Source organism: Alosa sapidissima, chromosome 6 (genome assembly GCF_018492685.1).
Source record: "Alosa sapidissima isolate fAloSap1 chromosome 6, fAloSap1.pri, whole genome shotgun sequence".
Classification (NCBI taxonomy): Eukaryota; Metazoa; Chordata; class Actinopteri; order Clupeiformes; family Clupeidae; genus Alosa; species Alosa sapidissima.
Genome location: NC_055962.1, coordinates 28684370 through 28711869, shown reverse-complemented (window position 1 = coordinate 28711869; position 27500 = coordinate 28684370). Strand labels below are relative to the sequence as shown.

At 44.2% G+C, this 27500-nt stretch overlaps 1 protein-coding gene across 3 annotated transcripts in view; it reads right to left on the bottom strand.

The window, feature by feature from the left end:
* The window catches only part of ryr3 (ryanodine receptor 3), a 115591-nt gene that overhangs the window by 51217 nt on the left and 36874 nt on the right, over positions 1 to 27500 (bottom strand). For all 3 annotated transcript variants that reach the window (XM_042096496.1, XM_042096497.1, XM_042096498.1), the window contains 26 exons: positions 27393 to 27488; positions 25809 to 25927; positions 24656 to 24789; positions 22981 to 23222; positions 22193 to 22385; positions 20468 to 20684; positions 20064 to 20168; positions 18268 to 18371; positions 17746 to 17829; positions 17427 to 17586; positions 17088 to 17232; positions 16148 to 16353; positions 15767 to 15941; positions 15306 to 15514; positions 14285 to 14497; positions 13333 to 13493; positions 12866 to 13028; positions 12131 to 12217; positions 11535 to 11761; positions 8997 to 9813; positions 8150 to 8350; positions 7266 to 7368; positions 6593 to 6727; positions 3203 to 3476; positions 1768 to 1885; positions 291 to 420 (listed from right to left, as the gene is read on the bottom strand). In XM_042096496.1, coding sequence (XP_041952430.1) covers positions 291 to 420; positions 1768 to 1885; positions 3203 to 3476; positions 6593 to 6727; positions 7266 to 7368; positions 8150 to 8350; positions 8997 to 9813; positions 11535 to 11761; positions 12131 to 12217; positions 12866 to 13028; positions 13333 to 13493; positions 14285 to 14497; positions 15306 to 15514; positions 15767 to 15941; positions 16148 to 16353; positions 17088 to 17232; positions 17427 to 17586; positions 17746 to 17829; positions 18268 to 18371; positions 20064 to 20168; positions 20468 to 20684; positions 22193 to 22385; positions 22981 to 23222; positions 24656 to 24789; positions 25809 to 25927; positions 27393 to 27488 — 4818 coding nt within the window. The remainder of the gene's footprint in view (positions 1 to 290; positions 421 to 1767; positions 1886 to 3202; positions 3477 to 6592; positions 6728 to 7265; positions 7369 to 8149; positions 8351 to 8996; positions 9814 to 11534; positions 11762 to 12130; positions 12218 to 12865; positions 13029 to 13332; positions 13494 to 14284; positions 14498 to 15305; positions 15515 to 15766; positions 15942 to 16147; positions 16354 to 17087; positions 17233 to 17426; positions 17587 to 17745; positions 17830 to 18267; positions 18372 to 20063; positions 20169 to 20467; positions 20685 to 22192; positions 22386 to 22980; positions 23223 to 24655; positions 24790 to 25808; positions 25928 to 27392; positions 27489 to 27500) is intronic.

Genomic DNA, 27500 nt, shown 5'->3' with positions numbered 1-27500 from the left:
TTCTTATCTCCAGACCTCTTGCCAACCTCCACCACCAACACACACACACACACACACACACACACACTCACACACATGCGCACACACACTCACACTCACACTCTCTGTCACACTCTCTCTCACACACACACACACACATGCGCACACACACACACACACACACACACACACACACACACAAACACACTCACACACCAAACACACACACACACACACGGCTGTTGTGTACTCTGCTGTGCCCTGACTTCACCAGGGTTTTGGTGAGGGCGACGGTGCCGCTGATTACCCACCCAGCCCCACGCAGCTGTTCTCCAGCAGGTAGCTCAGGTGGTCGAACATGGCCTTCTGGTTCTGCCGGCTGATCCGACAGAAGTAGCACAGGAAGCGGCAGCAGCTGGCCACCATGGCGGGGAAGGCGATCTGGGAGAAGATGAGAACAAGGAGAAAACAAACAAAGATAAAAAAAACCCACCATAACAACAGGTTTCTAGGCCAAGCATACTTGCGTATACAAGGAAGAATTTGGTCTCTACATTTATCCCATCAATGAATTAGTGAACACATAGAGCACACAGTGAACACACGTTTCCCCATAGAGACAAACAACATGGACCCCCAAGTAGTCCATTCTCTAGCAAGGGACCCACAGAGGAAAAGAATGAAAGATCAAATAAAGCAAAATAAAGCACAACAGCAATCATCATCAAACGTGTCAGTGAAGTCATTTTTAACAGCCATCATTATCCAACGTGTCAGCGAAGTCATTTTTAATACTAATAAACTTTTGGTGGCGAGGTGGCGAGATATGGCACCATATCTGCAAAAAGTACATATATAAAATGGTGCATACACACACACACAAACACATGTTTGGTTCGTCATAAGGGTCTCCGTACGCAGCCTGCTCAGATCAGATCTCAGTGTTGGGGGGTTGCGGTCAGACATCTGCGACCCCCACCCCACCCCACCCCTCTTCCCCCACCCCCACACCCTGCAGCTGAGGAGGGCCTCCTTAAAGTGCATTCCCCAAAGCAGAAACCAGACGCTGCGGACCCTGTGGTACCCTGGGTTTCCCCCCCCCCGCTGGCTACTTCACGCTTGGCACAGCAAGGGGCATCAAATCGCAGCGCGCTCTCCTAGCACAGCCCAAAAAGGACAGGCGTGATTGCCCCCCACCGTCCCACCCCTCCACACACACACTCACACACACACACACTCACACACACTCACACACACTCACACACACTCACACTCACACTCACACATACACACACACACACACACACACACACACACACACACACACACACACACACACACACACCTCCGCCCAACCCACTCTCTCTATTGCTGTCTGACCCCCTCCACCCTCGAGCGCCTGCTAAGTTGTTAGGCCTGGGCAATATCTCCACCTGCTGAGCTTCATGTCTTAATGACAGATAGGCTTTCCATTCCGATCAGGCCCTGGCATCACTCATCTGTTTAGTTCCACGCCACAAATCAATTGGGAGCTACACCCCCGCAAGCAGCTACTGTTCTCTTGCCCTCTTTTGGAAGCTATCAAACTTTTAGCACAAAGCTGTTCAGCAGTATGCACTCAAATTGTATACAACAGATAACAGATAAAACATTACGGGACAATTGTGATTTACTTCAGAGTACCTCTTGTGCCCGAAAAGTCCCAATTTGATAAGTATGCCGGTTTGTGAGACTGTAGTAGTTTTGCGGACCCTTTTCCTGTGTGTGTCTGACTCTGGCTTGACCTACCTGAGACTTGTCGTCTCCTCCTAGGACGTTGACCATCACTTGCATGACAGTCTCATGCATACCCAGGACTCTCATCAGGTTGGGATGTTGGTAGAACACTTTGTTGTTCATGATGTCACTATAGGGAACGGCAGACAGAAGGAGTGGTGAGAGGTGTGATTATACGTCCAACAGCCGTACAAGCAAGGAGTGTTGAGAGGTTTGATTATACTTCCAACAGCCGTACAATCTACAAAATTCTATTTATTATGCAAATTTTGTGTCTGTGACCCTATGAAGTGTTCTTTTTAACGTAAAGCTGTTAATGCTTCTTAATCAACTGAACAACATGGCAGTCAGAGAAAGGAGAAAAAGAAATGGTCTCTTGCTTCACTACAAGCTTTGAGGCCAACCAACCAGCCATCCTCAAGCTGAGGGCTTTCAATCAAGGCTCCGGCTGAACAAGAGGTTTTTGAACAGTGATGGATGGATTGAGGCCACAGAGCTAGCTGGTGACTAAGAGAGAGAGCTGCACACTATATAAACCTTAGGTATGAGCTACACCAGGCGCGTAACTGAAGCGTTCCGTTCGCAACGCGTAAAATATATTTTAGATGAATGGTCTATTCTGTCACGTCTGGTCTATTCTGTCACGTTTAGATGAATGGTCTACACTGTCACGTCTGGTGTAGCTACTTCCATTGATTATAATGGAAGCTAATTGTTGCAGCAGACACAACGCAAACGGAACGCTTCAATTACGCACCTGGTGTAGCTCAGTCCTTACATTACAGGCTCACTGCAGACGCTAGCAGCCATTATGTTTAGCTTAATTGCTAGCAGCACCCCAACCACTCTCCCATGCCAGAGGCTGCAAGTGTAATCTGTGTACAGTAATGTCCTGCGTATTAGTCACATTGTGTATAAACCGCAGGACAGTGTTTTATGCAAGTTAAAAAAACAAACCCATAAATTAATTAATATTTAATACCATATTAACTGTCCTCATGTATCAACATCATAGCTGAAGAAATTTTGCAAAATTAATGTATAAACCGTGGCTAATAGTTGGGACATTACGGTATATGTATGTAACATTGGAGCATCGGGGTTCTTGGAATTCCAGGAAAAGTAATGGGTCTTTTAAGAATCTATTTTTCAAGGCTTTGAAATTCAGTGAATTCACTGATCATCACTAATGAGATTAAGGTTTAATGATATGAATTATATAATTGTACTCTTCTATAGAGTTTCCACATGAACTGACATATCGGAGTAAATAGCCTAAAAGAAAAAGCAATGTAAAAGGGTACACAATTTTGTATACTTGGTAGTATACTAGGTTGTGAGAGGTCATGTTGTTTGTATGTTATGTTCGTTTTGTTCCATGTTGTCAGTGAAAGTCAATGAGATCCCTGGAGGATGATGGGAGTGTGATGATGCGCTGTGGCCCTACCTGAGCCCGTCGATCATGAGCCTCTCCTCCTCCAGGCCCATGCGCACGCTGAGCAGCGAGCGGATCTGACCGAGCGACGCCAGCAGGTGGGTGGCGTCCTGCACCGAGGCGGCGCTGATGGTGTAGCTCTTCTTCATGGAGCGCAGCAGCTCGCCGATGCCGTCGTACTGCCGCCGCAGCAGGCTGAACATGGTGCGCACCAGCTGCGGGTCCTGCACCAGGCACTCCTGCGCCCACGTCACCATGGTCTGGGAGATGAGCTCCTTCAGGTTGGCTGGGGAGGCACATGTACACATTAAAATAAATGTGTTGAAAACAACACAACTTGCGTTGTTTTGTAACACATCTCTGTGTCCAGATAGGGAGAACACAGTTTGTGTTGTTCCCTTTTTGTATTTGTTACACAATATGTGTTGAAAACAACACAAATTGCGTTTTTTTTTTTAATACATCTCTGTGTCCAGATAGGGACAACAAATACATTTTAAGAGAATAGGCTTAAGTACACAACTGTAATAAAAAATGACTAACCATGAGCCCGAAAAGGCAAGTAGCCTAGGGAACTAAAGGAAATTTCTTTAGCTACATAACCTATTTAATTCTTCAGAAAAGCGAATTTGTAATTTTGTTACAAACAATTAAATGAAACGAATGCATCTACCATTTGCCAAATATGTTGAAGGTAGACAGGCTAATTCAAAATAAAATATAATTTAGAGGCAAACCCAGTAGGCATTTTCAGACCTGATTTATTTATTCTCAATCAGAAATAGAACAGCACTGTTCTCTTTCTGCGTAGGCCTTCTCAATCTACTCGGAAGCGAAGTGCCCTTTTTGATGTTACCAAAACTATGGTCATGTCAGCAGCTTCGGCTGGCTGGTGAGTCTTTATGAGGGAATTGGAAACTATCACTCAGGCTGAAGAGAGAGAGAGAGAGAGAGAGAGAGAGAGAGAGAGAGAGAGAGAGAAAGAGACAGAGAGAGAGAGAGAGAGAGAGAGAAGAGAAGAGAGAGAGAGAGAGAGAGAGAGAGATCGCTATACAGTATGTCTGCGAAGTGCTGCGGCTGTGCCTTCCCAGCTGAGTCAGTCTTTCCCGCGACCGACAGCCCTACACGGTGTTATGACTTCATAAGGATGAATCAATACACCAGCTCGGCACTTCTGGAGGGGTAGCAAGATCATTACCATGCGCAATAGATCATAATCTGGTGAGGGGGGAATGGAGATGTTGCAATTTAAGCATTTAGCTGACACAAGTAAACTTATTTTTTTTCCTCACAAAAATTATTTATAGCACATTTCAAGCGTTTTAAACCAAAAGCTCCAAGTCTCCTAAAGTTTAAATAGTATTCTATACATCAACAAATCCAAATGTGAACATTTACATTCATCCATTTAGCAGACACTTCTGTCCAAAACAACTTACAAAATAACATCCAAGCTACAATGCAGAGGAGACCTTAGGCAACAATAGTTAACTACCACAATAAATACCAGGAGGAGACCATAGTACAATTAAAGAGTTTGGAAAGTGCTCAAGTTTCATTTGGACACATATGGATGGCCACTGTCCTCCAGGTCACTAAAGTCCACTCTGACCATCAGCAAGCATCTAATTGGTCCAGAATTAACGGAACGGGCATTTTGGGTTCTGTTCAGGGGTGAGCTCGGTGCCAGGATGTTGGCAGCATCTGCTGTGGTTCTGGCCAATGCCCGCTGGCCAGTGCCTACTGATGTGTTTTGCTTCCAAAAACACTGTTTGTCCCCCTAATGTCCACGGGCAGCACAGAGAAGCGGGGTCAGGGATGTGGGTTTAATATGCAGGACAGAGTGTGACGGTCAGGTGAAAAGCCTTTCCTGGGGAGAGTGATGGGACGGCCACATACCAGGAAAAGAAGCATAGAATATGCCACATGCTCAGCCACCCCAGGAAGAAATTTTGCTGCTCTTATTTCTTCATTGTATGTGCCTTCTTATTTTTACTTTTTATATTGTTTACTTGAATGTTATGTTTGTCTGTGGACCTAATTGGTAAAATATGTCTTGTCTCCACCGTGGGATAGTAGGAAACGCAATTTCGATCTCTTTGTATGTCTTGACATGTGAAGAAATTGACAATAAAGCAGACTTTGACTTTGACTTTGAAGAGCTCTGCTTGAAAGTTAATACTACAGCACTACGGGGGAGTGCTTGTTGATCAAGGTAACCGCTTTTGCAACATCCATCTTTTTAGCTGGGTTTATGATTAATTCTATACATATGCAGTATATATAATTTGGTGTTCAGCTTCAGTTAAAACAAACGTATGTGTGACTTTTTTGGCGGCCGCTCAGTGATTATTTTTTTATGGCTAATTACACTGACCTACATACTTGACAGGGGGGCTGCTGAGTCTCCAAACTCACCTCCCTCTGCATCCTAAATCTCCTGAATTATTTATACACCCCTAATGAGTCGCGGGAATTATTTTAGCATCCCTGGAAGTGTTTGCGAGTCTCCTTTTAACATACTGTACAGTCTGCCTCAGGGTGCTTGACCTTCAATCACAAGAGCGGACGTGTCTTCCAAAAGTCTAAATACTCATCCTGTAGATTGACTGGCTTTTCTCCAATAGTTTCTCCAATAAGAGTATGTTTTTTGCAGCATGAAAACGGTAGTGATAGTTGACCTTGGTTTGTGATCCCTACACATACAGCTATCAAGACTTTTCATGTGTTGTTCCACTACCAGATCAGATCAGGGGTTATCTCTATCGTCAAGAAGCTCCTAAAGACCCAACTCTTCTGAGAGCATCTCCTCTCCTAACACACCTATTAACCCAACACACCTAACATGCACTTACCTAACACACCTATTAATCCAATACACCTATTAACACAACACACCTAACATGCACTTACCCAACACACCTATTAACCCAATACACCTATTAACCCAACACACCTAAGATGCACTTACCCAACACACCTATTAACCCAATACACCTATTAACCCAACACACCTAACATGCACTTACCCAACACATCTATTAACCCAACACACCTAACATGCTCTTACATAACACACCTATTAACCCAATACACCTATTAACCCAACACACCAAACATGCACTTACCCAACACATCTATTAACCCAACACACCTAACATGCACTTACCCACACATCTATTAACCCAATACACCTATTAACCCAACACAACTAACATGCACTTACCCAACACACCTATTAACCCAAACCACCTAACATGCACTTACCTAACACATCTATTAACCCAACACACCTATTAACCCAACGCACCTAACATGCACTAGTACTTAAGGTTGTTTAGGTGCTATGGACCTTAGACCACACTTTGACTGGTACTTAAGGTTGTTTAGGTGCTGGCTTACTGGGAGCAGCTTGTTCCTGCTCTGTTGGTTCCTTCTCGGTTTTCTGTGGCCGGCCTTTGATTTTGTAGACGAGGGACATCAGGCGGCCTTTGATGGAGGTGTCCGGTTCCTCCTCCTCATCTTCAATTGGGATTCCTGAATGGGGACACACAAGGGAAATGTGCTTCTGAAGTCACTCACATTTGGACACTCACCTGTTAAAATGCGTGTGTGTGTGTGTGTGTGTGTGTGTGTGTGTGTGTGTGTGTGTGTGTGTGCGTGTGTGCGTGTGTGCGTGTGTGCGTGTGTGCGTGTGTGCGTGTGTGTGTGTGTGTGTGCGTGTGTGTGTGTGTGCGTGTATGTTTCGCAAGGCACAATCGGGCGGGCCGATATGGCTTGGACCCGTTTTGTTATGCTGAGGAGAAATGGTGATATATGATGCCAAATAATTGTATATCTTATAATAAATATAAAATAATCTTACAAATTAATGTATATTATACAGAGTTAACACATTACACAGGGACACCTTCATGTATATGGAAAAATGATCAATATTGTGATATGATATAGAACAATGATAACAATACTGTATATGATATGTGATACAATTTGGCAATATGACAATGTATGTGTGTGTGTGTGTGTGTGTGTGTGTGTGTGTGTGTGTGTGTGTGTGGAGAGAGAGTCTTACCACAGTGTATTCTCAAGTCGTCATGGAAAATATGCAGCTCATCTTGAATTTCCTCAGGGCAGGGACAGTCATCCCCAAGGCTGAAGTTGAGCAGCATATTAATCTGCATGATGAGAGTTTGGAAGATACATGCAGAAACAGAAAAGAAACAATAGGATCAAATCTGATTATCATGGTCCCGATGGCCTCTCTAGACATAACATGATGCAAGCTGTCCTGAAAATCATATGTATTGTATTGTATTGTATTGTAGTAACGGCTAGCAACCTAGCATTGGTTCTGAAGAATATGGCTTGTCTTTTCGGTAAAACAGAAGAGGAGAAGATTCATTCAATTTTTTCCAAATTAATTCACCCAAAGGAGATGTGGAATCCTAAATTAAAATGAAAGCTTCCCACAATTAATAATTCAGCGAAAGAGCAGCCACGCATTTACAGGAAGTGAAACTGTCCGTTTCAAGTGAACACCACTTGAGAACATTTCTCTAAAGTTCTCTTAAAGTTCAGACAGTAAAATGTTAATCAGAGGGTACACAGCGACTTCCATCAACTGCCACATTTTCTGTCTCTCTGTTACTAAAGCAGTTATGTTAATTCTACTTTCAGGCTTTCAGAGTTTGCCATGGCAAGACAGCAGGAAAACAATGCACTTCTTTTAGCTTAAAATAAAGGCTTCAAACTCATTTTGATGCCATGGAGAATAAAGTCAATAAAGTCTCTGACAAGGCCAATACGTTTTTGATGAACCATCTTAGCGCAAAATGGTGTTGAACATTGACGCCAAGGGGCATACATATAAATTCTTCCATGGTGCTGCTTTAAAGTTCTGCCAGGGCTGCAGGGATTTGTATTCAGCTGACACCTGACCAGTGGGACTGCTGGTACCTGTTCCTGCGGAGGGGAGCGGAACTCCCGGGTCTTCTTGGCGGTGACGGCAGCAGACATGTTGAGAGCCAGCATCAGCTCGTTGTATCTGAACTTCTGGTTGTACTGCAGCTTGGACACGTAGGTGTCGGCGAAGGCCACAATAGCCTCAATGCGCTGCTTCAGCTCACAGTCACAGAAGTAGTGCAGCAGCACACACATCTGCACAAAGCATTTAGAGCAGCGTTAGCGCTACATATAAAGCCAGCAAATGATACCATGTGGGAATATTGACAATATTGTGTACAAAACACATCGCTGGATAGCTTATAAACACATATAAGGAGCAGAATCAACATTCTTGGAACAGCTGTATACTGTACATTGGACTGTTTGACTTCTCCAGGTCACTAATGAATTTGGCCTGATAACTCGGCAATATTACAAGTAGACAAATGTTCTTCACATTTTCCAATTCTATTCTGTCAAGACCAGACAGATTGTTTAAGTCTGTATCCCAAGGAAAAAAGTAATCTAATAGGGAAGCTACACCAGGAGCGTAACTGAAGCGTTCCGTTCACGACCCGTAAAAAACATTTTAGATGAATGGTCTATTTTTTTTCCGAACATACGCACTGCTATCACGTCTGGTGTAGCTACTTCCATTGATTTTAGTGGAAGCTAATTATTGCAGCAGACCACACGAATGGAACGTTTCAGTTACATGCCTGGTGTAGCTTCCCTGTGATTGTTACTTGTTATGGCACTTTACATGGAACTGAGTCCATTTTGCTGCACTGTCCCTCCCCTTACAGTAGGACTTTCCAACACCACTGGCTCGTCCAGGCGGAACAGAAGGAGCTCTGACCTGCAGTTTGACCGACTCAGGCAGATGCTTCTCCAGGAGGCCCCTCGTGGGCTGTTTGGCCTCCTTGGCCTCCTCCTCCCCAGCCTCCACAGCCTTCCCCTCAGTACCGGTCACCTCCTCCTTCCCCGGTCTGGCCTCCACCGCCAGCGTGCCGGACTGCTCCTCGGCCTCCTGGAAGACGTTGGGCTCGATGAGGAGCAGGACGAGGCGCACCTCGTCGCTGGTCAGTGCGCCCATGATGAGCAGCGTGCTGATGAGCTTGATGATGGGCACAAACTGGTACTCCACGCTGCCCCCTACAGGGTCGCGGATGTGCACGCCGCCGCCATGCACGGCCTCGGTCAGCATGGAGATGGCCTTGGCCTTGAGCTTGGCCAGCGGGATCTGTGGGCTGTACAGATGCTGCTCGCGCTTGGTGCTGATGAAGCAGGGCGGCGAGAAGGTCAGTCCAGGCGCCAGCGTGGTGCTCAGGCCCACACCGGGCAGCGTGTGGCTCTTGGACTCATCGCGGAAGAGACGGATGCTGCGCGTTTCCGAGGTGACCGGGATGATGTATTCGTCCTTCATCATTAGGCGTGCCTCCTTGGCCCTGTCCAGGTGGATGCTGATAAGCACGTCGTAGAAGCCCTCACGCAGCTGCCCGGTCAGGTATTGGTTGTCGATGGTGTAGAGGAGCTGTGATTGGTCCAGATGGCTGCAGAGGGCGTGGGCCACCCGTGTGTTGCCCAGGGCGCACAGGGCGCAGTAGAGCTTCAGAGTGTGGTAGTGGAACTGGCGTAGAGTCTTGTTCTCCGACAGCTCCATGATATCAACACACCTGAACCACAAGAGAGCAATTCCATAGTAAACTGTAACATTCCAGAACATGCCACCTCAACAACTCAACTCATATGATGCTTCATCAGCACCTGTCTTGAACTGACACTCAGCTGTTTAAAAACAGCACTCACTGATGCACTTATTCTTACTGTACTCTACCGTTTTTAAATTGTCCTAAAATTGTTGAGAGAATTGCTTTAAAACTTAAACTGTTTACCATGTTGTTAGTCGCTTTGGTTAAAAATGAGTCAGCCAAGTGTAATGTAATGTAATGATAAATGGCAAGAATTCCAAGAACATAGATCAGTGACAAGCCTGGCTAAGTTGAGACAGAGAAAATGGTAAACCTCCTAATAGAAGAGCCCAATGGTTTCATTCTCCTTGTGAAACAGAGCCATGGGGTTCTTTCTATTACCTGGTTTACCATCTACTTCTGAGGTAATTTAGCTTCTCACTAATATAATATAATCTATGTTCTTAGAATACCCCCAAGGAGAACCATAACAACATAATAAACCCTAACATACTATAAAAGTAGCTACATATTCAATCAGAACTCCTTCGAGAAAGATGTATTACCTTCTACATTAAACTGACAGTCAATATTGTACTGTATGTTTAAATAATATAATAAACAAACAAGTAGGTATAGGTATTTTAAAATAATTGTTCCCAAGACAGTAATCAGGGTGCTTGAGTACACAGATTAATGGTGCAGCATATTGTATTCATAAAGAAAATGAGGTTTGTGTCACCCATACAAATGTATGTGAAGGGATTCTGTGTGTGTGTGTGTATGTGTGTGTGTGTAAGTATATGTGTGTGTGTGTGAGTGTGTGTGTGTGTGTGTGTGTGTGTGTGTGTGTGTGTGTGTGTGTGTGTGTACATAGCCCTTGGGAGCACTAAACTCTGCTGAAATACAATCATGTATGCAATCACTGTCCTGTGGGACAATCTGCTGGCTCAGGTCTCTGAGTGAGAATCAGCGAGTGTGAAATCGCCGGGACGCCTCCCTCCCCACTGATCAGATCAGACGAACCCACACAGACAGAAGGCTGCCGTCCCGTCGTTCCGCCGGGCAGAGAGACTGACCTTTTTGTTTCTTTTTTTTTGTCGCGTAAACGCGTAAACCCACTTAAATTAAAGGCTTTTTAACTATAAAAAGCAGTGTGCCTTTGGAATCTTTTGGTCAAACCAACTCTTTTAAGACAACAAGTATTCCCTTGAAACCAAAGAGCACCTGCTTTCGAGAGATATCACTGACGAAGCACTTCCGACAACCAACCTTCCCCCTCCACATCCGTTCAGCTCAGTCTCTGCGACTCTGAGAATATTTTTTAAGTCCCTTTTAAAGAAGTTTAGTTTTAAATGTTCTTTTTTCTGCATTTCTTAACTTATTTTAACTGTAGCCCTTTTTGTTTTTGTGCCTTCCTGTATTTATTTATTGCACTTTATTGTGAGGCACTTTGGTGAGGCTAAGCCGTCTGTAAACGCGCTATATAAGTGAAATTGACATTGACATTGACATTTGGTATTTGAAGAGAGACTGACCTGTTTTGGTGTTTGAAGAGAGACTGACCTGTTTTGGTATTTGAAGAGAGACTGACCTGTTCTCGTGTTTGAAGAGAGACTGACCTGTTTTGGTATTTGAAGAGAGACTGACCTGTTCTCGTGTTTGAAGAGAGACTGACCTGTTCTCGTATTTGAAGAGAGACTGACCTGTTCTCCTCGGGGATGTGCACGGCCAGCATCTGCAGCGGTTCCAGGCACTGCACCACCCAGCCGTGCCGCTCGCTGACCCGCGCCGTCTCCACCGACAGGAAGGTGTTGGGCATGCGGCTCCACAGCACGGAGACGATGGTCTGCACGTCCAGCCGCGGCGGGCACTGGGGCACTGGGTTCCTGTGCAAGCTCTTGAAGATGGCCGACGACAAGGGCATGGCATCCTGCAGCAGCGTGTGGAAGTTGGCTCACAGTTAATAGGTACTAGCATGACCTGTGTGTTAATGGAACACGCCAACTTTTTGGGGAAATAAGCTTATTTGTAGTCTACCCCAGTGTTTCTCTGCGTACAACAACCCAACCAGACACCGTCAGCCTAGCTTAGCATAATACACTGGAAGTGGGTTACACCAGTTAGCCTATAGCTCCCTATTGGCGTTGTTGCAGTGTTCCTTTAACTTGACTAATAAAAACCCAGCATCTCTATCATGTGTTTGATTAGAGAACATTACATTGATGAGATACAGTAAGTACACACAGTACAGGTTCAGATCATTCTGTGAAAAAAAATAGAGATAAAATCCAAAGCCTACCTGGATCTTTGCAAACTCAAACTGGAGCAAATTAGGGCTTGTTGGCAGAATGAATGCTGCAGGAAACAGCTTGGTGTTGGGCTCCACCTGGTTGAGGGACAGAGCAGAGAGTCCCATCAGTGCACTCACTCTCATACCGCCCTCTGTAGATATCCCCAGATGCTTAGTCACAGACTTTAATTTAAACTACACCGCCCTGTGCAAAGTACAGTAATGTTGCACATGGGGGGGGGGGGTTTGGGTGCTGGGTGGATGGTGGGTGGCAGTGCGTCAGGATTAATGTAAATCCAGTCTGCTTTCAGACGGGAAATAGATTGCGAGTTGTCTCCTGTGACAGTGTGAGCCCCTTCGTCTGGCACTGCATCAACGTCAGCCATCAAGGAGAGGCAGCAGCGCGTGGGGCTCATTAGTGCATAGCTGCCCAGGCAGCTCCTGGACCTGCCGGGCTTCTCTTCTGGGCTGAGTTAGTAGACTTTCCGCTGAGAGATCAGCCTGGTTTCATCCATTACTGCATATTGCCTTTTAATGGAGCCGATTACAGCACCGTCTTGTCAGAATATTATGGGATGTCTAGACGGCGAGCTCTATGTGGGTTTGAACACTCCGTTTTGACATTACTATTGGCTCTAATTCTGAGACAATTGGTATTCAGAGACCAAATCACAAAGTTGTGACTGTGGAGAATTTTCTTTGGCAAGCATCTGATTGGAGAGGGTTAAGTTGCAGCACACCTACCTGGTAAGTGGTGGGCAACTGCTTGCCATTGGCAGTGAATGAGATGAGACCAGAGGCCAGGTCTATGAAGCAGCCGATCTCAAGGTCAACATTGGAGTGGGATGAGGACGAGCCGAGCCCGATGTCCCTTCCACACACCATGTAGCAGTTACTCCTCCTCAAACTGACAACAGACAAGCCCATAAGGAAGCACAGTTTAAAATGGGACGCAAGACAGCAGGTAAAACAAAGAAGATGAGTTAAAGGTTTCTTGATTTTATTTATTCATTTATTTTCATAAGACAGATGGAGGCTTGCTGTTTTGTTAGTATTGCCTCACATTTACTTTGATAGCATTTGCTCAGGTGCAGGACAGAAAAACACACCTGCTGTTCCTACTAGAGTCCAAAGCTACTTGCTAACTCGCCAGTTTCAGACAAAAACTCACTACCGCAACTTTACATTTTAATCATGTCTTTTAAACTCACCTCTCGTGGACACGACCTCGTTCGTCTCCAAGGGTTACGGTGACGGTGCGGATCTTGCTGAGGCTGAAATTCTTGCTGTAGTAGTGGTAGTCAGGGGTAACCCAGCCCACCCACACAGAAGTGGGATCCTGACCAGCAAACACTCTCACAGAGTAATAGTACTGGGGGAAGAACAGGATATTCATGGTACATCACTTCCTGTGATTCAGTATCCCTGTTCATATAGCACACAGGAGAGGGAGTAGCCACTTTTAAAGCAGCACTATTTGCCATTTTTTGATGTATGCTGTCATGCAACTAGTTTTTGTATCATCTTAAAATTCATTTTGATGGTATATGATCTTGTGAAGGACAGATCAACACATCTCATTACAATCACCCATCCAGGATATCCACTATGCACTTTTGTGTTCTAGGGATGGAGCACACAGCAAAAATGAAAGAAAACCAAGCACAACACTGCTGACTATATTGGCAAAAGACACCTGATAACATTCTAGCAATCTTCTAGCAGTGCCAATAAGACTACAATGCCTAATTGCAATCTTCTAGCACTGCCAATAAGACTACAATGCCTAATTGCAATCTTCTAGCACTGCCAATAAGTCAAGTCAAGTCAAGTCGGCTTTTATTGTCAATTTCTTTACATGCACTGGTCATACAAAGAATTGAAATTTCGTTTCTTACTTTCCCATGCAGACATAGACATACTTTAAATACAGACATAGACATACTATGGACATAGCCATAGACAATAAACATTAAATTAAAGTGCAAGACTGAAATATAGAACATGTATGTATCAAAATAGAAATATAGGACATATATATATATAAAAAAAAATAGAGGTAGTATATAAAAAAAAATAGAGGTAGTAAGGTAATAAGACTACAATGCCTGATTGCATGGATGTGAATATGGTTTCATATTGGGAATATATATATTTCTTTACCTTTGTGATGCTCCCATAATCAATCTGGCCACCGTCTTTCTTGGGCGCTTCGGTTACCTCCATACCTTCGTTCTTTCTTGGCCCTGGGTAGAGCTCGACGGGCATGCTCAGTCGACAGTACACCATGTCCTTGTTGCTGGCCTGTGTGCCGTAGGTCTTATGGGACACCTTTAGGCACGGGGGTGTGTCCACAGTACCATCGATCCTGGTCACCTAAAACAGGAGGCCATACAACACATGGTCTGACATTCAGTGGTCGCATAGAGTAGTTGTAGTAGTGTGCACATCCCCATTGGTGAGGTGCAGGGCAAATGGAACTAGAAAAGGATGAAATGCTTAACCCGACTCTCGCCAGATGAATTTTGTTCCGCTCATCGATCTGGGATCGCTCCATTGGAGAGGTGTTTCAGAAGGTTGGGCCTTATTAAAAAACCCTTGCATATGATTGGATAAGCCACTTGTCCGTCATCTTTATTGACGTGCTACTTCAACCACTCACATCGAAGCCAACCTGTGACGCTGAAAATAGTCTCACAGTCGCTTCTCCGCTACGTCACATCTATGAAACTCCCGCCCTGCGTCCTGATTGGCTCTACCATAAAATATGGTGCCGAAATCACTCCCAACGGAAGCGATCCCAGATGGATGTGAGTGGAGCTAGGCGCAACGAAATTCATCTGGCGAGAGTCAGGTTATGAAATGCCCGCACTCTGCTAAAAACTCCCATAAGGCCTGAGGAAGACCCAGCCGGGTCAAAACATTGCAGCACATAATAAAAAGTGTTTCACCCATGTGGTACCATGTGCCCTGTGTTTCGCCCATGTGGTGCCATGTGCCCTGTGTTTCACCCATGTGGTGCCATGTGTCCTGTGTTTCACCCATGTGGTGCCATGTGTCATGTGTTTTGGCCATGTGGTGCCATGTGTCATGTGTTTTGCCCATGTGGTGCCATGTACCCTGTGTGTTTGCCCATGTGGTGCCATGTGTCATGTGTTTTGCCCATGTCTGTTGGAGGCCTCACCTCAATGTGTGGGTGATCCGCTGGCACGTTGACGAAGGTGGGCAGGCGTTTGCTAAACCACATGGTGACCTCGCGGTTCATGTTGACGGCGAAGGGCTCAAATCCCTCCTGGAGGCCATACATGGTGTAGTACTTAAAGGTGCTGGCGTCCTTACCCAAGTTCATGCGTCCGATCTGGGAGAGTCCCAGGCTACACACTGGGATGAAGCCTGGAGGCGACACAACAACACGCTGTGGTTGCTGGCGGACGTTCAGACACATTTTCTTTGATGCTACCTTGGCTAACAGACAAGTTGGCTGAATCCTTTACTTTTTATTTTGTACTTTATGTTTTGCTCGTTTGTAATCACACTGCAGTAAGTCAAGTTCCCTCACTTGAGAGCTGCTTTATCTCCATCTGTTTATGGACATTAAAACAGTGACATTGATTGATCGGTGCTCTGCCTGCATGCACGACTCACCGTCCTGAGTTTCAAAGTCAGTGAAGCACAGCTCAGAGCCACTGCTGGTGATAAGAATTTCTCCATTCAGAGTAAAGAGCATGGACTTGTCCTCCATATTGATCATACACCCAACCACATCACCCTTGCTCCAGGTGCGACCAAAGAAATGACTTCCTTTGTGTACACGTCGGCCCTAAGAAGAACCCATAAGCAGATTCATCAAATAAGGTTGGCATGCAAACTCACTTTATTAAATATCAACAAATGACTTTCATTTACTGAATTGTCCATTATTAATTGAAGACCACATATTCTATAGCTTCTACCCACCATTCTATGGAATAGTATATGTGACCTTTTGTAAGATCATGTGAAGAGTTGTGAATGGTAGCCACTTACCCGGAAACCATCAAACACATATGAGAGGTCGTCCAATCCCAGCTCTACGTCAGGCCTGGAGGCGGGCCTGGCCCAGCCCACTAGCATGTCTCCGCCTGTCAAAGCCTCAAACTCAAAGTACCACTTCCCAGTGGTGACCGCGTAAGTCTTCTCCACACGGAAGAAGCGGATTGTGTCGATGCTCTGCTTCTCTACTCCGTGGGTAGCTACAGGGTAGATAGAGAGTGAGGAGCTTGGTTACTGGGGCATGGGAAGCCTAGATCATGTGACTAAACCATCGCGTGTTCAACTTTATTTCTATGAACTATCAAGTCAACAAATAACAGTCAACAAATCACCTCTTAGTGTGACAAATGCACACTAAGCCTCACTTAGTGGCCTCACTTAGGGTTATGACTGGGCTCAGTTCACAGGTATTTGAAAGTGAGCCTTAATTTAAATTATGGCAAAAGTTTGTTAAATATTGAATGAACCATTACAGTGAAATGCAACTTTTAATTAAGTATAAGTAAGTAAAGTATATACTTTTTTTGATCCTGTGAGGGAAATTTGGTCTCTGCATTTATCCCAATCCGTGAATTAGTGAAACACACTCAGCAGACAGTGAACACACAGTGAGGTGAAGCACACACTAATCCCGGCACAGTGAGCTAGCGGCGCTCGGGAGCAGTGTTAGGTGCGTTGCTCAAGGGCACTTCAGCCATGCCTACTGGTCGGGGTTCGAACCGGCAACCCTCCGGTTACAAGTCCAAAGCGCTAACCAGTAGGCCACGGCTGCCCCAATATAATTAATATTAGGATACTACACCAGTTAGAATGAAACCAGTTACCATTTTACATTTATTTTAGATGATCAGGCCTTAGGATCATTAGTTACTGATGAAATATGTAAATGATTCAAATTGTCTCTCTATGTATTTTAGATGCTAATTTTTCTCACGCTCTTGGTCTGGAGGGTCGATGTTGTACCCATATCCGACCAGTGTTCGGATAGCCTCACGGAGACTGTCGCGGTTGGATCTTTTAGTGCGCTCATCTAGTAAAGCATATGGCACCAGGCGAGGATTGCGTCTGCTCTTCAGATCCTACACAAAATGACAGACAGTGGATAATGAGGACACTTTCATCTCAACAGTAACGGGTCTTTAGCCTATGCAACACTGTAGTAAATGAATGACCATTATGTAATATGTAATACCATTATAAAGTGATATAATCTGCTAAATTAGTAGAATTCGACCCTTATGCAACCTGTAGCGTAGCAATAGGGCAGCCTCACCTGCTGTATGCCATAGGTCCATCCTTGTTTGATTCTATCTTTGGCCCAAACGTTGTGAGCGTTCTCGGCCAATTTATCTACCAGAACTTCCTGACCAGGATTCAGCTTCACGTCAGAAAGGTCCAGTGGCGTGGGTTTATAACCGTTGGACATCATATAGCTACACCATTTTAAATAAGGAACAAAACATAGTGTAGAGTATTCAGCAAAGAGAAGGGCATTTTTACAGTATGTAAGGCTCTCCAGTGTGAAAACATATATTGAGTCAAGATTGCTTGTTTTGATGTGTTAACAAGTAGACAATATAGGAATACATTACTTCTTAGGAAGTTTGATTTTTTTCAGATCCTCTTCTGCATTGAGGTTGACATGGGAAACCAGGCACCCCAAAGCCAGTAAGGTCCTGGAAGAGATAACTGCTACGTAAGCTTATGGAAGCGTAAACAAAATGGATGTTGTAACAGAGAGGTAATGACTTCACTGGCCAAGTTCATTGGACCTAATCAGATAAGAACGAAGCACTAAACATAGGCCAATGTCCAAAGCGGAGGAGGTATTCAATATTGCAGGATAATGGAGGCTAACTGTAATGCATTTCTAATGCATGGGGGAGAGTTGCTGAAAGTTTTGAGTGAAATTAGTCCCAGGCTCTTGCCTCTCCCAATCAATACTCTCACTCTCATGGGATTCGCTTGAGGGATTAAAGTAGCCATGATTAGAATTTAAATCACGGCCCGAATCTGGATCCCTTACACCGCTCTCTCTCCACGGCACCACACAGAAGACAGACACCCAGGTCAATTTGTGGGCTGAAACCGCGGCTGTTTCCGCGGTAACTTACTTTAATGTCTCGGATGACATCTGCAGGTTATAATTCATTTCGGTTTCGGGCAATTTGGAGAAGTCAATGAGACAGGGGTGCTGTCTCTTGTTGTCATCTCGCACCTGCAAGGTCCAAGGGGAGGATGGTTAGCAGCACACAATGATTTCAACGTCTGTGCCTGAAGTTATGAGAAATGTTTGAAGCAAAGACTTTCTAGAAATGCATGGGGCTAGTTTGTAACGCCAATATGGCCGTTACTACACATATCCCACCCCTTCCTCGGCAAAATGTCGACATGTGAATACATTGAGCCAATCATATGGTGTGTTGTGAAGACATCGTGCCAATCATGTGTTGTGATCTCGCCGCTGGAGCAAGATTGGTGTCGTGAAGCCTTGCGCACGCGCATTTCTGCCGAAATGGATGCCCGACGAGTGCCCAAAAAGCGCTGTCATATGGCCGCCGAGTGGAGGGACTTGCCTAAAAGGACTTTGTTTGAAGGCATTAGATCTATTATTTATCTATTTTCAATGTTTAACAACCCAGCCCACGCATGAGTTCTAGATCAATGTCTGGGAATTTTAAGCCCTAAAAGTGACTTGACTCTCTTTTTGTGACACATACAATACTGTCCGATACTTTAGGTTCTGCAGCTAAAGTTAATTCTGCCAATCTCTGTACTCATACAAAGGAGTTAAGCTTCAGTTCAGAGTACTCAGGCACTCTTGTGAGTGGATGCAGCTCTGCAGCTGAAGCTAATGCATGTCCAATTAAGAGACAGTGCCTGGACCACAGATAATATATTGCACACTTCCGCAATAAAGAAAGATACTGCCTATCAAATCAGTTATGTGTGAGGCAAATGGGATTACAATGGAACCGGGGATCACAATAGCGCAATTGTAAATGAACAACGGCCACCAAATGGGGCCAGTGTCTCGGCTGCCAAGTCTCAGCCACTCGCCCTGGTAAGCATCCCAGTCAGGGCACGGGACAATGTCACTTTGAAGTAATGAGGTCCTCGTTAAAGGGAAATTAATTTGAGAACGGCTGGGCCTCCAAAATATTGTCCTTAATAAATTATAAGGTTCGGCCCCGTGAGTGATGGGCGAAATCTTCACCCGTAATTAATTTTTACTCCATTCTCCCCGCGCTCCCTGGAACGCAAAGGCAACGCCGTTCATTAGGTTTGTCAAACGAGGCTGTTGTATTGTGAAGGCTGCTGCACGCGACGCTGGGCTGGGTGAAGCTAACGCTAACGGAATACAAAAGAGAGCTGTGTGCTCAGCATTTTCCCCCCTGCTCTGCACCGCGGGGAGCTTAGCGAGAGGAGAGCATAAATCAAAGCCCTTTCCACCTTGAGCTCCCTATATGACCACAGATGAAAATCAATGCGTGAGGCCCGGGTCTATTCATACTGTGGCTATTGTGGGTCACTTAAGTGCTTAATTTAAAGCTCATCAAACATCCTCAGAGAGAAAAAAAATGACATTAACGCTGATTAGGGCCTTTAGGGTTCTTTAGATAATGCAAATCTTGAGTGAGAGGAGCAATGTGCAGATACAAGATAGGCTAATAAAGCACTGATATAGATCACCATTTGTGTGAAGATAAAGAAAAACGAGTTCCCACACAATGACTTACTGATAAAGACTTATCAGCTCTTTAGAACCAAGTGAAGGCTTTTTTCCATTTTTCTATACGTTGCCAAAATTTTAGACCAGTTCGATCAGTAATGACTGTGTGATGAAGATTTATCAAGTATTCAAAACAGAGGGAAGCTTTTTAAAATGTCTTTTTCTGTATGTCTTTACCTTGCCATAAGTCCAGCCGAGTTCGATCTTATTCATGCCCCAGAGCTCATGGATGTTTTCAGCGAGCTTGTCCCTCACATGTTCTAGGTGAGGGGGCAAAACAATCTGAACAAAGGAAAGGTCAACAAGACAGAGTTAACCGCTAGCAATCAAAATAGTAAACACTAATAGTAAAACATTACTAGGCATTGTGTATTTAAGAAAAAAACAAGGAATAAACCTAGTGTTAGTTACAGATCCTGGTGTGGGATTGAGAAATGGACTTAGAGAAGGGGAAGAATTGGGAAGGAATAATAAAAACACGTCTAGGTAGCTGGCATGGTTTCTGTTGGATGGGATCACAGATCTCAAAAGAATAGTTGACATTAATGGATGAAGGGCTGCAGCGCTGGTAGTGGACTCACCGGGCTGGTGTCCACGGGGACGGGTATGAAGGAGGCTTGGGACAGGAGCTTCGTGGTGCCCAGTATATGTCGGACGCCATCGTGGTCACGCTTGTACTCCTTCACCGGCTCAATGTGCATCTTCTCTTTGGGGAGCAGGGCCTCGTAGCACGGCGTGTAGCCGGCAGGCGGCAGGAACTTGAAGTCGCCATGGCGGCCACCCAACAGGAAGCGAACCCTGGAAAGACCCATTAGTGTAAAGATGGCATCCACGGGTTCTAGTCCAATAATTCTCTGTGGAATTGTGTCCTATCAGTCCTCGCAGTCCTCTAGCTGTTCTATGCGTTCTATCCTCAAGTTGCTTCAGTGGAAGAGAACAGAGGACCCGTATATTGATTTGCTGCTGTGCTCAAATATCAACAATCTAGAATTGCTAGAATTGTGGAATGTACCTTTAAAACCTTTCCCTGTGACATTTCTATGTATGGTATGTTTTCTGTACACTGGCTCGGGGTCTGTCACAAGTGGGCAGGACAGTTCAGGCCTCATGAAGGTTAGATAAGACAATAACTAAATTACCTCTGTCCATCCAGAGCGCTCTAGTCACACTGCCATGGTGTGTGCTCACTCAAAAACGTAGACTTCTGTAGACAGTTCCTGCTCAGTAAAAGGGATATACGTGTATTTGGGGACCGTACAAAAGTCCAGCCATGTTAATTCAGGGACAGCAAGCGGGGGAGTGTAATTTGATTGTCTGTTGAGCTCAAATATCAACAATCTAGAATTGTTAGGATTGCGGACTGTGCCAAAACCATCTCCCAGTTGTGACTTTCTGATTAGGGTCACATTTTGATACGCTTGCTCCGGGCCACAAAGAAATGTTGGAATAAAATGTCTTTGTAATTTCAAATGGGAAATGTTCTGTGTAATATGGCAAGAGGAGCTAGTCTGCTCAAAGTGACCTTTAGTGTTTAATGTAACATTTAACTTTTAACATTAAGGAGGCTGAGAATTTCGAGGTGCGTGTGGGAGAGAAGGCGGTTTGCCCTAGAGAAGCCAAGCCGAGTCCTGAGTATAACGCAACTGACATTGGAGGGTTTTTTTAAAATTCAAAGTCAGAACAAAAATAGTTCCACCTCTAAAAACACTCTAGGACTCAAAGTCCATGTAAATTATTGAGAAATGTTGGTTGGTCTGGCTTTCTGCTGTCCTACTTATAAATATTCAGACTGCAGGCATTTCAAAAATAGCTTGTGTCTCAGACACACACAGTGTCTGTCTACAAACTGATGCCGTCCACATCAGATAACCTAAAATATCTTTAATGACTGGGGAACCCTGTATCATTACAGGTGTGAGAGAGGTGTACATATACAGTAGTGTGTATGAAAAGAGAGAAAGAAAGGAGGAGGTAGAGAGAGAGAGAGGAGGAGAGGAGCCCATGTGTGCCTCTCTGTATTTCTGTTACTGTGACTGTGTGTGTGTGTGTGTGTGTGTGTGTGTGTGTGTGTGCACGCGCAGGTGTGTGTGTGTGTGTGTGCGTGCAGGTGTATATGTGTGTGTGCAGGTGTGTGTGTGTGTGTGTGTGTGTGTGCGTGTGTGGAGGTGTGTGTGTGTGTGTGTATGTGTGTGTGTGTGCGTGCAGGTGTGTGTGTGTGTGTGTGCGTGTGTGGAGGTGTGTGTGTGTGTGTGTGTGTGTATGTGTGTGTGTGTGTGTGTCTATATCTGTGTGTCTTTGATGCGTACTTGACCCCTGCTGAGAAGCTGACGACCGGGAAGAAGAAGCCGTCTATGTTGAAGTCTTCGAACATGCCCTGCACCGGCTGCCCGTTGATGCGGAAGGACATGCTCGGGGCGCCCAGGTCAAGGCAGCAGCTCACCACGTCATCGCCACTCAGCAGGTGCTGGTTGATGGACGCCACCGCCCTGGGAATACGACCTGACGTGATAAACAGTGGGGGGGGGGAGGGGGGGGGATGTGTGGTTTCAAAGATGAAGACAGGTGCCAATGCATTCAACTACCGCACAGGTACTTTGGCATGATAAAACAGCATTACTCTAGCAGCTGTTGTTGTGATTAAGTATGTATGACTCAGCAGTAAAAAGGCTCTGTTTCGAGAGATCACTACACCTAGATAAATGTATATGTACAGTATATAGTACTTTCTTGTGATAGTATCTGTATGTAGCTGTAGTGTTTTTTTTAGTTTAAGTTAATGGATAGACGTATTTCATGAAGAATGTCAATGTCATGATAAAGAAAAAGTGGATGAAAATTAGGTGGATTTGTTTCTAAGTAATCAAGGTTGTTAAATTCAGAGGTAGGTACTCAAAAAATACATTAAAAAAAGTCTGGATTATATATGACTCCACACAACTAGGATCCCAGCCAACACAGTCTTGTTCTTGCTTGTAAAAACAAAAACCCAAGCTACTGTAGTGTTCCAAATCCCCCATTCCTTAAAGTGCTAACGTATTTTCCGAATCGCTCTCATCAGCAGAGATGTGGTGCTCCCCGTGGCCCCGAGATGTACCTGACCAGAGGTGAAGCCCGTCGAAGCTGTAGGAGTAGAGGTCATCGCCCGCGCCGTTCCCTCCCCATCCCTCACCACCCCCGGGGTACGGGGCGTAGCCTTTGGTGGTGGCCCAGCCAACGCGAAGGTGGGTGGGCTCGGCGGTCATGAAGTGGTCCACCTGGTCGATCATCAGCTCAAAGTACCACTTCTTATACTGGGCAGACCCCTCGTTAATGCCCAGGAAGATGTTGGGTCGCATGCTGCGAAAAGTTGAGTGAGAAGGGACCAAAGTAAGTACACACCAACCCCAATATTAATTTTCAATTTTCAATTTAATTTCACTTATAGAGCACCAAAACATTACACATGTCTCATGACGCTTTACAGAATGTTAGACAATCAGAGAAAATAAAATAAAATAAGTTTAGAAAAACACATATATTTTTATCCATCAAATACACTACAAAATCATTTGAAAATATAGTCAAGACGTTGTCAAAATTGATAAGAAATGATGACTTCTGCTTCAAACTGATTTTTTTATATATATGCTTCTCTTCCATCCTCCATTTGCAGCCATTACAAACAGCTTTACAGCATTACTGGTTCTTCACCAGAAAAGCCCTGCGTTGGGTCTCTGTGTTGTTGAAGGACAGAATTGGGTCAAGTCAAGTGCCGTCTTTAGGGTATAGCATGATGACTGAGTTAAAGTAAAATGCAGTTAGAGCCTTCCTTGTTAAAGGTTCCTTTTATTCTATAGGAATTACAGATGATCATCTACACTGCTGCTGATGATGTGAAGCACTTCTTCAGAATCTATTTATTTGCTTAATGCATATTTTCTATAATTCAGACACCTATTCTAACACCTACTAATACTCCTATATACGCCTATAACATATCTCAATCTACCTCCCAGTATGTGTTTCCTGTTGCCAATTTATTCTTTTTTACTTCCATAGGCCAGTCTCAGATGTGCCTTTTCTTTGTAACTCTCCTCAGAAGGTCATTCCAGATTCTCCTCACTGCTGCTGATGAGACTGGTGTTTTGTGGGTATTATTTCATAAAGCTGCCAGCTAAAGACCTGGGAGGCGTCATTTGTTCTCAAACAAGATTCTGATCTTCTTCTTCTCCGTCTACACAGATGGATGCACCATGGCCTCCCTCACACTTTTCTCTTTTTCTCTGGATCCTCAGCTTGAGTTCTGTGAATGCTTTTTTGCCTATTTCTTTCATGGAATGCCCTTAACGTCTTTGTTTCAGAAGAAATCTTTTTGACCATGTTTATATCGTAATCAGTTCCACAAGTGCTAATACTCGCCAAGCCGAAAAAAAAAGTTTATTTCTTCCTTAGGCGAAGTTGACACTGACATGTTTTTCACTTCCAAAGTACGACAATCCCAAAACAGTGGGTGCAAAAACACTTGGTAGAAATGTTTCTATGACAAATTATCTTTACTGTAGCTAAATAGCTATCTCTCTGGCTTAGCAATGGCCCATTGTTGAAGAAAAAAACGCAAGCTCATAAGTTGAACTATTTTTGACTTTGAACGATTTCCAGCTATAATGTCTTATCAATATTTACAATGTTTACATTATATTTCTGATAGTTTGGGCATATGCACAATAGTAGACAGCTGTATCCTTCAACTTCAAAACCATAATACACGTATTTCATTACTTGACCGTTACCTTTGAACATCATTGACCAGTCGTGTCTGCAGGAGCAGATCTCGCCGAGGGAGGAGGTGGTCACAGATGAAGTTCTGATTGGCTCGGACGGCCACACCATTGCAAACGCAGAGCGAGCAGAGGACATCCAGAATCTGCATGGAGTCCCACAGACAGAACAAATAGTAGGTAAACACAGTAAGTGATGACATATTGCATTTTATATTACATTATATTACACTGTCAAACTTTATGTGGCACAAATAACTGCTAAGTGAGTTCACTCACTGACGTCGTTGAGCATGGCTAAAGGAGAACTATAAAATAGTTCACTCACTGACGTCGTTGAGCATGGCTAAAGGAGAACTATAAAATAGAGCTACTGTTCATCAGCTCTCTCAGTGCCCAAAGCAGTTATGTGTCATACTCCATATGACAGGCTTTAAGCTTAGTGAGGCTTGACAGGCATTTCCAATAATGGGGGTGTGAGTACACTGGGATGGATGGTTAAGGTTTTTACAGGGTAGAGGAATGCCTCCACTACTACCATCCGTATGGCATCCGTATGGCCACCCTTGTGGGGTCAACACAAGGGACATTCTGAAAGACACTAAAAGCATCTGTCATCTGCTCTTTATGAGAGATGCCATGAATGTCACAACCCAGATGGAAAAGCACCCATGTGTTATGACACTAGAAGCATGCCAAGCTTCAAATAACCCCTATTTTAGAAGTGCTCTTGCACACCTTTCAGTTAAACGTGCATCAGAATAGCTCATAGACACTTAGGGCCAGACATCAACAGCCAATTTTGCATACACGGATTAAGCCTAGTCCTATACTTAAAACTTTTTTCAATGGATTTTTTTTAGTGACATTTTCCTTTTAGTCTAGGACTGGTCTTAAAGATGCTATTCTGGATAATGTTACATTTGTTGATATTTGAACCAAACACCAAACAAAATACCAGAGAGCTCACTCATTTCCAGTACAGGTAGCCAGGGCTGTGTATGAAGACCAGGTTTTTTTTTTTTTTTTTACAGAGTACTCACAGAATGGATATTCGCTGAATGAGCATTCAACAACCATCTGTGTGTGTGTTTATTGGCTTGTTTGTTTGTTTGTTTGTTTGTTTGTTTGTTTGTTTATCATGTGGGGGGAGGTGGGAAGTGACCTTGTGGTTGCGTCCGTGCTTGTACAGCAGAGAGATGATGGATTTAATGTGCGCTTTCTGGATGATGTTCAGGGCCTCGGGGCTCTCCACCAGAATGCAGTGAAGAACCTCTAGAATTCCTGTGGGGGAAGAGATGCCAAAACAAAAAGTGGTGCTGCTGATGCAACTTTTCAGAGCCTTTGTAGATAGATGGCTCTGCCTGTGTGCTTATCTCTAAACGGTGTACAGTGCATGCTAAACACACAGTGGAGAGATGCAGACACAAAAGTCACAAATGCCATAGTCCTATGGGGATTGTTTTTCGAAAAAAAAAAATATATTGGAAAAATATAAGGGAGTCTAAATTTGGGGGCTAGTTCATATACAATAAAGGGCGATGTGTTGATACAGAGAAAATGCTCACTAATAGTGTTTTCTCTCTGTGATAAATAAACTGTACACAGAAACACTTAAAACAGACAAACCAAAAAAGAGTAAGTAATTAAAGGCCATTCAGGTTCACCGACTGAGGTGAGACAGGTGTTTCTTTCTCTACCTACAGGATTTTTATCTAAACCACAAATGTACAGACACTAATAATTGAGAGAGTGCAGGAACCTTATATTAAACCTTACATCTGGCATCTGGAACTAATCATTTTTAATTCGCAGATAATGAATATCCTTTAGAAAAGGATAGCATGTTGCATTATCACTTGGTTAGACGTGCTTGTGCTGGGGCAGATATCATCATTCTTCAGGCACAAGGCTTGAGGTCTCACTGCTTTAAACTGTGGCCTTTTCTAAAGCTGGTGGGAAATGTCTGGCCTTTTCTCTAAGTCTCAGTAAGAAGGGACCATTATGTGGAGAATTGTGAGAACATTTTATACTTTCCACATGCTCTTATATGTTTACCGTAAGTACAGTATGTGGCAGGATGTGCCAGATGTGACCAACTCAACTGTATGTATACTTAAAATCGTAAACGTGCTAATTACCAACCATTTCGTTCGAAAATTCTTCAAACAACAATGTTTTTTAATATTTCAAAATAACATTTGCTAAATGAACCTTACATTTTTCAGTAGCCATAGGCGTGTAGATTTGAATAAAATCTAGTTCTTACCGGGGCTTTTACTGCGTGAAATATCCGATTTTGTTTACCATGCTCGGAGTTTAATGCTGGGCTGGTGGGTGCTTATTCCCAACCTTTCTCAGGCACATGAACGGTTAGCCCGAGAAGTCGGCAAATCAAAATTCCACTGGAGCTCCAAGCGGATTTGTACACGCAGCCTTACAACACTGTTTACAGCTCTTCGAGTCACGGTAAAATGTCATTTTTGGTACATAGCTAATTAAGATAAACTTATTGTGTGGGTGCTTGCGTTTCTTTAGGAATCTTCCGTCTTGGTTTGTATAGAAATGAATATTAAGTGACACATACACGTAAGAGGTTGGACATACGTGACGGTTGGTAATATGTGACGTTCCTATATGTAACTAAGACACAACTGAAGTCACAAAGTAAGTCTAGAGAGTAAAATGTATTTTATTTCATATTTATTCAATGTACTGTACTGTGATCATTGTAAATCTTTGTGTGTACCTGATGACGACTCCAGCCTCTCCAGTTTGCTGACCAGCCAGTCCAGGTTGCGGGAGAACTGTGTACAGTTGGCCCTGTTGCCACGGATGAGGGCGGCTGAGAGGGAGA